Below are 10,511 nucleotides of genomic sequence, written 5' to 3'. Positions count from 1 at the left end.
CAGTAAGCACACCCTCAGGTGAGTCTTTTTTTCCCAGCTCCAAGGAAAGCCCACGAAATCCAAAATAAACCGCGTGACTAACGCATTTAGGCGCCACGATCGTGCTTCTCTCCAGCCTGGTTCGAGCAAACGAAATCACTTGTAGCCTGGACTCGACGGCCCCGCACCGGTGGCAGGCTGATATGTTGGCGGAGGAAACTCGCACTGTCAGGTGTGCCACTGACGGACGCAGACGAGAAACGACGAGAGTATTTAACGTACCAACGCATTCTATAAACCCTGACGCGCTTATTGACCACGCTTTAGCACAATATTGGCTTCAATCGATGCAATTAGTATTCGCTTATTTATCACTGATAACTTCCCAGTCGTCCTTCGTTCTTCCAGTATACCCTACGAGTCTTTGTTCTTCTCCAAAACATACTTCGACAATAAACTTAAGAGTATTTGTCACCAATAAAAAATCGGCAGAGGTGATATTTTTTGGTGACCCGCTGCCCTGTTGCACCTACAGTTTAACAATCATCTCTTGGTGCCTCCACTCCTTCACGACTATGGTTAAATGCAAAAAGAACGTATTATCGACAAATCCCTAGAAGTTCTTATTTACTAAACAACCTTCGGAGAAAGCGTAACCTCAGCCAAAAAGACAAAAAATTCATTCTTTTGATTTATCATTGCCAAAGTGTTGCAACTAGCACAGCAACGCACTTTCGCTTCTACTGGAATGGGCCCAGAGAACCTGCTGCCAGACTCGTCGATTCGAAATGAGAATATATTCTAGGTACCGTTGGAATATTCTAAACTAATATTTGGGGAAATCAACGCAGCAAAGAACCATTACCTCCGATTAAGCACGACGGAAGCACTTTAGCCAGCCTCTCTGCCATTAGCAAGCGAGAGGCGGACTAATTGGTGGTTCGAACTAGGGTTTTGAATGGATCGTTTCTTTCCTTTGTTTGGAAAGTTGCATTAAGCATTCTATTTGGTGACATCAAAAAAACTTAGCCCATTTTTTTCTATTAGTGTGAATACACCGAGTATTTGCCCAGATTCAGATAAAATTCATTTCTTTTTCTCAAACAAAACCCGCCCCGAACCCGTATTACAGTTCTAAAATGTAAAGTTTCGAGCTCATTTCGATTGAACAAATAACTTATTCACCTTATAATTTATCTGTTTTAATGCAACAGGAACTTATAAATTTATCACAGCCACTGTATGCAGTTGCACTGTATACAGTGGCTGTGCTGTTCTTTAGGAAAAAAGCAAAGTTGCTTATTCCCGCTTTAAAGGAAGGGCAATAATACTTTCTCTAACACCGCACCTGTCTCTATAGTCCGAAATTTTGGCAGCAGTGAAGAGAAACAGATTAAACAGACCCTCCAGATTTACTTCAGAAATCGAGATTAAAGGCGCCAAGAGAGTTTGGTTTCCGTCAGAGCTATTGAACTAACCTTGCCCTAATTAACATTTAGATACTTCCAAACCAAAAACACAACTTTTGTGGTCCAGAAAAAAATTTTGAGCTGAAAGGTAGAGAAAGGAAGATCTTGGGGGAGGTGGGGCATGAACGGCGCAGCGCATAGCAGCGCACGGGGGAAACAGGCAGGATAAAGAGTAAAAAAAAAAAAAACGCTTCGGGAAGCAGAGCGTTAGCGTGCTGCCTTGAAAAGCGCTGGTCCGGGAGACGAGTTCGGGAAATACGAGACTTCAAAAGAGAGAAGGGAGGGGGGCCGAAACATGTGAAAGAGGTTTGGAATTCTCGGAGAATGAGTCATAAGCAGTTCAGAAGGCAAGGTTGTGGAAAACGCGGAAGCGTCAAAGTATTCTTCCAAAGCCACAGGAGAAGCATCATGTCTGGCGACCGAAAACTTTGAAGCGAAAAACGTGGAGCTTCGAGATGCGTTTCACCAGAACGCCTTTAGACACTCGCGAATTTCAGGGGTCGTGTGTTAGTTCAGGATGCCTTAAAATGAGGTCATGAAGAAACAAAAAAAAAAATAAAACAATAAATAAAATATGCAAGCAAATTCGCACTCTTTCATAGAATTACATATGGGACATGTGAAAAACAAGCTAGGTTAACATGCGTCCAACGCCATTTGTCTGCCGATCTATTCGCTGGTCGTCGAAGAATCCTCCATCTTATTGTTGATGTGGAAATTTCACGCTAAATGTTAAAACCCCAAAGCGTGTTGAATTGTGGCCCGCAGCTACTTCCGAAGTTTTCATCAATAAAGGTCACGTTCGAAAGCAAAAACAAATAATTTGCGAACAAATAAGTAAAGACGTCCGCGTGAGCTGAAGCCCTCCATGCAAATTACCCAACAGAACAATAAAATGCACAAAATCAACATTTTGAAACATTACGATCTGCAGAAAAGGAAGGAAAAAGCAAGTCATAAAACACAGGGGAAGGCGGGATCCCAGGGAATGACGTACAGCAGCGTAGGAATATCTTACAGCATTATCCCGTGCGTTTATGAAGCGGCGGCCTAATATATCGCGCGTGCGAAACTTATTATTGTAAATTACGAGGCCACTGCTTCGTTTCTGGAGGTTGCTAAAATTGCGCACAAACTCGGCTTAGGGAATGCACTTGCACTAAGTTATTACGGTTGATTGAGGATCTCTATTAAGCAGACACCCACTGCGCAGTTTGGCAGTGAATTCTCTAGAGTGAAGCAAAAAAGAGCTTTTTTAATTGATCAAATTTATGAAATGAAAGTCATTTGATTTTTTTAGAAGGAAGCCTTCTTGGGCTGGTTTTCAGATACTCGCGCAAGCAGAGCGTGGAAAAACACTTACAAGTACATAAATTCTATACAAAAATTTGATTTATTATGGCCAGAAATCGGAAAAGCGCGACAGCGTGAGCTCTGTCAGTGCACTTCTCAAAAAAACTATATTTTCTTTATTAGCGGCTTGGCTATGCCATATATTGGGTGCGAGGACATACTGTGGCGCCATCTCTCAGCGGCGCGCGCCTGACGCACTAAGTGGGATAACCGGCGTTGAACTGCTATTGTGTGACGCTTTCCCGTGTAGTTTAGTTGCGCGCTAATAGTTTATTTATTTATTTAATAAATGCACTTGGTTCTGGACCTGCTTAAGCTCAATTTGAGGCATCAAGCTCACTCACTCGACAAAAGCAAAGAACGCGTTACCGTGTGAGCGAGCTGTTGAAGTGGCAACGAGCGTGCATCGACCAGCGTTGATGATGATGCTATGGAGAGAACTGAAAGTTCAACACCACCAGTCAGAGGTAAGTGGTCACTAATCTCGGTAATGAAATTTCTCCGCGACAGGTGCGGAGCGATTTCGAGCAGTGCAGGTGGAAGCGGCGCCTTTCGACTGCACCACTGAACTTGGAGCAGTCAGGTTGGACGGCGGAGACGACGCGGACAAATGTTTAAATGTAACTGTGCTGTATTTCACGCCGCGCTTTCGTGCTTATTGACCGCGATCATATTCTCATTCGAGCTTTGGGCGAATGTGTGTTTACTCCGCGCTGACTAGTTTTGTTTACCCTTTCCTTATGAGGTCACAATTTGTAATGTTCTATCTCGTGTTTACGGCTTTCTCGGCCATTTAAAATTATCACTTCGTTTAAGGCTGCGTGCATGTTATTTTTTGTCTGTTACGCTGTACAATCTTTTATTTCATTTCAGTGAAACTTAAGTTTTCGAGCATCAATGACTTCATTGAGAAGAAATTTGAGACCTCCCGGCTTTTGATAGAAGGGGAGGCCGTCTATGAGGCGAAGCACGTGGTTGTGTGCAACGTGAAGCTTTGCAAAGACGATGAGGTCACGTTTGTTGGGCTTATACTTCAGACCTCCGCTGTCAACAAAGATCCTTATGAACTGGAGATCAAAATAAAAGGAAGGACAGTGACTGCTGCATCTTGCACTTGCAAAGCACGGTATAATTACTAACGTTGGTTTCATGGATGGAATATAGCTGTTGTAGTTTATCTTTTGCTCTGCAGACAATTTTCTGTCAATTAAATTCCACATATTACTAAAAAATATTATGAAACATTGTAACATGTAATCTGCATTTACTGCTGAAACAAGTGAGAACATTGTAAAGTAAGGTGTGTTTTGTAAAGCTTACAAATTCATGCTGATATGCGTGCTTTGTTTTAGGAAACAAAAGTTAGTTATGCCTTTATTTTTTCTAGCCAGCACAAATGCAAGCACATGGTCGCTCTTCTGCTGCACATTAATGACGCAGAGACCTTCGACCTCATGTCATCTACTGATTTGCCGCAGCAATGGGGAAAAGATCAGAAAGCTGGTGTGAAAGGAAAATATGCACCCGGGAATATAGTGGACCTGCCTTGTACCAAAAAGGTAAGTCATGATACATGTTGCATCAAATTTGAAATAAGAGGAGGATAGAGCATTACAGATTGTTATTTCATTAGAATATGATTGATTGGCAGTTATGACTGCACTTCAAACTGTAGCAACGTTAGATGTTGTTTTTGTGGCGCAAGTTTGATTTTGGCGTAACCATACACGAAATTTGCAGCGGCAAAATAAGGTGCATAGTCTGTCATCATTATTTTGCTTATAAACTAAGATACATCAAGGCAGAGTACTGTCAAGTTTCTGTACCCTTGATAAGAAAAGAGAGCCGTTTACTGTTGTTTCATTTGATTATGAGCACAGTATCACAGGTATTTGTACTCGCGCACTTATATGTGCCAATGTCTCTATAATGCAAGCTGCAGGTTAGTCAAAGTTACAATAGTTTTTAACAGGGACTCTTTTTGTGGTTTCAAGTGCTTGCTTTGTTCATAATACCAGTGTCAGATAAGGGCTGTGAATGATCATTGAGGTCAATGCTTTTTGTGGTCTCGAACAGAGTTCATTGAGACTAACAAGCCGTGGCTGTTATCAAAGTTTTTCGTCCACCATAGCTGGAATACTTGATTTAAGACGCTTAAAACAATACAATAAATGCTTTTTATTGTTTCTAAGAGGTTTCTTGTGTTAAGCGAGGAGAAAAAGCATCAAAATAAAAATATTCTTGGAAATGTTGCTTGACATACTCACAAAAATATTAATCTGTAATTTTAAGTGAAACTTTCTCATTTCGAGCATGACTGTTTAGTAAGCCTGACGTCACAAGAGCCTCTTCCAATGTACCTTGAGAATCTCTGGAGTACTGATCAAGTTAAGCAGCAGAAAGTTTGTTGAGAGCAGCCATCCAACAGCCTCAGAGCTGTACTAAGTTCAGTTTTTATAATCATAATGGTGATTAAAAAGTGCTCACGTGAAGTGAAAACGCTATTAGTGTACTCAGGAGAATACGCTGATGGAACTTTTCGCGTTTCAGGCTAAAAGAGATAATGTCAAGGTGCCTGATGGCAACATCCTGAAGAGGTTGCTTCAAGAATTGCCATACAATTGTGTTGCACTCCGCCACAATGAATGCAGTAAGTGGATATTATGTTATAGTTTAGTTTGATGCAATCTGCTTTGTGACTTAGCACCTTGTTATAGCATGGCAATTGAAACTTACCATTGCCAACAATTAGCAAGCTTATTTACTGTGTGTAAACATTTTCATATAGTGCGTTGTCCCTGTTTGTGCCTGTTATTCGAGCTTACTGTTTTGTTACCCTTAAAATAAATGGTTTAAGGAAAAAGCAGATGCTTCTGTGTACGTCTTTTAGTGAGAGCAACATAACCAAATACAAAAAATGCAGACCAATTTATTTTTGTTTAAAAGTATAGGAATAAGTTTCTATTTCTTTCATTTCAGGAAGTCGCTGTGACCAATTGATATACCTGTTGTCAAGTAAAGGTTCAGGCAATACAACTGTGGATCCATTATGCAGCGATACAGCCCCACTGCTACCCATACAGCCAATCTCATCCACTGTCCAGCTGCATGAGCAGCATGAAGAAAGTCAAACAAGCACAGGAAGACGAGCATACCTTGGCGTGAGAAACCCACCAGCACTTGTTGAAGCTGCTGAGAAGGTCATTGCAGCAGGAGTGCTCTCAGCAGAAGAAATTTACAGCTGCATTCAACAAACATACACGAACACATAAATTGACATGATAAATAATTTAACAAAAGCCCAAGCAAATTCTCCAGTCTGGTTGATATACAGAAAAGGAATGGTAACAGCATCAATTGCATATTCTGTTTATACACGAGTGCATACACTCAGAACAAGGTTGAGCCCACATGATGTGCGACCTCTGCTGAAAGTTGTGTTGAAAGAAAACTCAGTGCAGACACCTGCAATGTTAAGAGGCACTCTTCTAGAAGAAACAGCAAAGATGGCTTATTTAGCTGCAAGTCAGCATGAAAATGTGAAAGTTGAACAGTGCGGACTTTTAATTTCAGACCAGCATCCATGCATTGGCGCCAGTCCAGATGGGGTAGTCACATGCGACTGCTGCGCTCCAAGAGTTCTTGAAGTGAAGTGCCCGATGCGTTTAGACAAATTCGAGGCAATAGAAATAACAAGTGAAGGCATAAGCTTGTCTCTGAAGAAGACCAGCAGGTATTTCTGTCAAGTGCAGGTCCAGATGGGTTTGGCAGGGGTGTCTAGTGCAGATGTTTCTGTGTTTCAAGACGGAAAACTACTTGTTGTTCCCTGTAGAGTTCAACGCTTCTTTCTTCAATGATGTTGTGGAGAGGGCTGCCTACTTTTTCAAGTCATATGTGTTGCCTTCCCTGGTCTCTAAATGAACACTGGTGTCCACCATTATTTCATTTTTACTATGCCCATGGCTGGCAGTAAAAAATGTGTTTACTTTAGAGCATTTGGAACTTTGCTGTTACTGAAACTATGAAAATGCAACTTGCGTACTTAATGTCATGCTGCTTGCTGCGTAATTACTGATATACAGGAATGCCCTGTGATTTCAAAGGGGGAACACATTTGGAGGGACTGACACAAGGAAGAAAAAAGCGTGTACAGAATGAAAACACTAAACGATTACACAAAAACATTTTGGTCAAGAGAAGCAAGACACCAAGCACATATGTAAGGGAAGTAACAAAAGTAAGGCATATGAAGAAAACTGTTGATAAGAACATAAAGAAGCAAATGCAATGTACAACTTACTTAAAAGAATATTGCAAAAATGCTTACCACTTGGTTCAAGCAAACATATAAAGGAGCCGTAGGAAAGAATCTAAGAAGAAACTGTACTGAAACATTATGTCCATGCACTTCGGTAGCCCTTTATTGTATCAAAAACTTGTCGCTGCTGAAGATGGGCTTGGAGAGATTCACAATTCCCGCAATGACTTGTATAATGTCATCAATGTAAGCAAAAAGCTCGGTTCCCAAGTTCCCCGTAAATATCTTAAACACTTTCATTCGCTGGATTGCACGCTCCACATGAACGCAAGCGGCTGCGTAACTTTGATTTTCTTCAGCTTCATTTTTTGTAAGTTGCTTTCTCTTGCGTAGGAACGTGGGACGCACCATTGTGATTTGATGCTCAAGACAAAGTTTGTCTATTAAGAACCCTTTATCCACCATGACACTGTCAATTGAAGGTAGAAACAATTCTAGTATCTTGCTTTCCTTCGTTATATAGGAGTCAGATGCCCGGCCACCATAAGCTTTGCTTACATAACTTATGTGACCTCCCGGTGTCTCACAGACTAAAACCTTGGCTGTGTACACACCCTTGTACCAGCTGTATGTCAACAGCTGGGACTCCATATCCTTTGGCCACTCATTTGGGATCTCGGTGCAGTCTAGCACAGCTCTCACACTCGAGCACTCCTTGAAGTACACCGTCAAGTTATCAACAACAGCTTCCTTGCTCGGCCAAAAAACTGCATTTTTCATTATTTCAGCCAAGATTATTACACTGGCCTTGAATATTTTTGATGGTGTGGTGCGATGAATGCCAAAAAGCACACCAAGCAATGCGAATGACATGTTGTGGTCAAGCTTGATGAGCGTTAACAACACCCCGTCTTCGTTTGATAAGCAAAACCGTTTTGCTTGCATGAGCATCCGGCTGTCAGTATAAACATCGCATATGTTATAGAACAGCTGGAAGCAGGGAATCCCAGTTAAGATGTTCAGATCTTTTTCTCCCTGAATGCTTGCCGTGCTCAGCGGTTGTTTTCGGGCAGCATCGAGCGTGTTGGCTTCCACGCCAATCTCCTTCCTTACGGCTTGAAGCTCAGCAGGGATATCTGAAGCAGATAATGTAAATTACTTTCGCAGTCAACAAATGCAATAAATATATAAATAACACAGCTGACAATGATACCTTGATGGCCACCTGGAACGGGATTGATATCTGCGTTTCCCCGTGAGTCAGGTGCACTGTCTTCGATTTCTCCTGAGGAAGATGCACTTGCTTCAATCTCTGGCTCAGATGCAGGCAACGGTAACGGCATCTCTTTAGAAAAAATGTCGCTCAACGCCCTGCCTTCTGGAAATAAAATGTCAGATTCAGATATGCATTTCTCCCAAAATGGTACTGCAAACCTCTAGCTGTATGAAAGCCATTAATTAAAACAGTTGGCCACAGCCTTTGCTATGCAAGTAGGTATAAATTCTCCAAACTTGCTGCATGCACTGCAATACCAGCCTTAATTCCTCTCTATTGACATTCTTGATTAACAAATAAATAAGCTCGCAGTTGATATATAGGTGATGATGTAACACCAATAAAGATACGATTGCCAACATCCAGAAGAGCACCAGGGCTTTGTATTTATTAACGTTGGTTGTTAAAAGTGTGCTTCTGTTTGCTTAGATCATTTGTGGAAACAAAATTTTAGCTCATGGTGTACAATGATTTTAAGAATGGATGCAGTGAACATTTAGCCAAGCCGTTTTAAAATACGCTCGTACGTGCTTGTCACGCACGTGCAAGGGGCTCGAAATGCAAAGCAATGACATGAGCATCATTACCAGACACTGAATCTAACACTTGTAAGAAAAGGTAACATCATCAAGCATAGGAGCGCTAAAATACAAAATAAGCTTAATAATAGGAGTCGCGTGCTACAGGTAAGCATTAGTGCACTTTTATGAGTCTCGCGACAAAATGAATACATCCATTCATCAATTACACGCCAACGTTACCTAAAGCATCACTGCACAAAACAAGCGCAGCAAGCAAAAACAGTTATTTGAGACACAGTACAATACTTGTTTCTAAACATGTAAATATGCTACGCACGGCGTGCTGTGCGCGAAATTAAAACTGCGTAATCGCGCCCGTTGCTACCACGCACATTCAGCTTACCTCCGCCCTGTGCCCTGTTTCGGCGACGCCAGGCAGACGGCTGACGATCCAAAGGTCGAACAGGCAGGTTATGGGACGGCACTGCGTCGCGTAGAAGCCAGCGCCTTTTCTATCCAGTCAGCAATTAACCTTCGTTAGCTCCACAAGAGAGACATGCGCACAATTAAATGCTCGCGGCAGCTTCGGCCGATACTCACCGAACAGCTTAGCGCCAACTCCATAGACGAAATCTTGTTCGATGAAATGTTTGCTTCACACACGAGAATGTACACTCGCATCTTTGCCCATTCGCAGCTTGACTAACCAGGCTTCTCGTAGCTTCCTGTCTTTCGGATAGAAGTGGAAGCTTACGACTGGTTCCGCCGCGTAAGTCCGGCATTGAGGCACAGAGCAGTAAGCGACCATGGGGAAAGCTGAAATAAACTGTAGCAGCACCGACGACGACACACGATCGAAGCGTAAAATGCTGGCACTCACTAACAACGAAAAATGCAGATGATAGCGCGAATTTTAGCATTTAGAACGCCTAACTGCGACCGATAGTCCGCTTCTGCAGCAGTGAGAGGAGACACGCGATCCCACTTGCTGCGCAAGGTCGACGCTAGCGCCATTCGCTCCATTGGTGGAGCTCGCGCCCAATAGACACACGAATCATTACAACTGGGTCATGCCAGCACACATTCGTTAATTATTAGATTAACGAGACCTTTTTTTAGTAAGATATATAGTGGTTAGTTGCAGCCGATTCTAGTTTCCCAGTATAAACGATAGAATTTTATAGATCTGTAGTTGTCGGTCTTTATGGTGTCGTCGTCGGCCTTATGCGACAGAGCGGTTCCTCTGTGGCGGAATATCCACAGTCCACTGACCACCAATGAAGTCGCCGTCACGCCGTTGCACCACTGAAAATCAGCGAACGGACAGAACAAAAGACGATGGCAACGGCACCATTGCTATACAGCGAGCGAATGCGTTTGGAATGCTTCCTAATGTGTTTGGAAATTGTTGTGAGGCACCTTAGAACCCAATTGATCAGTGACGGTGACCGCGGCAGACGTCGCCGCACCGCGCCTCCACGGCGTCGACACGCTCCTCCTATTGTTTCTCCTCTACGAGAGCTCCCTCTGGCCGCCGCGATCTGGTGACAGCTTCGGTTTCTCTGAGATTTTTGTTTTCATAACTATGCCTCTATCTCCTACTGCGCAGTCGGAAGATATTCGTTGTTTGTCCAACTCCACACATATAGTGCGAA

At 42.6% G+C, this 10,511-nt stretch overlaps 1 protein-coding gene across 1 annotated transcript; it reads right to left on the bottom strand.

Annotated features, from left to right (window-relative positions):
- Positions 1-7,221: 7,221 nt before the first annotated feature.
- Positions 7,222-8,181, bottom strand: LOC144119112 (uncharacterized). The gene has a single exon (XM_077651825.1). The coding sequence runs from the start codon at positions 8,008-8,010 to the stop codon at positions 7,222-7,224; it is 789 nt and encodes a 262-aa protein (XP_077507951.1). The 5' UTR covers positions 8,011-8,181.
- Between the last annotated feature and the right edge of the window lie 2,330 nt (positions 8,182-10,511).

Source organism: Amblyomma americanum, chromosome 2, assembly GCF_052857255.1.
Source record: "Amblyomma americanum isolate KBUSLIRL-KWMA chromosome 2, ASM5285725v1, whole genome shotgun sequence".
Lineage (NCBI taxonomy): Eukaryota > Metazoa > Arthropoda > Arachnida > Ixodida > Ixodidae > Amblyomma > Amblyomma americanum.
The sequence above is the reverse complement of the archived record's forward strand: the minus strand, read 5'-3'. Positions and strand labels throughout refer to the sequence as shown.

Bases quoted from the DNA above. Each gene is read 5' to 3' on its own strand.
- LOC144119112 (XM_077651825.1), bottom strand. From the start codon at position 8,010: ATGCTCATGCAAGCAAAACGGTTTTGCTTATCAAACGAAGACGGGGTG.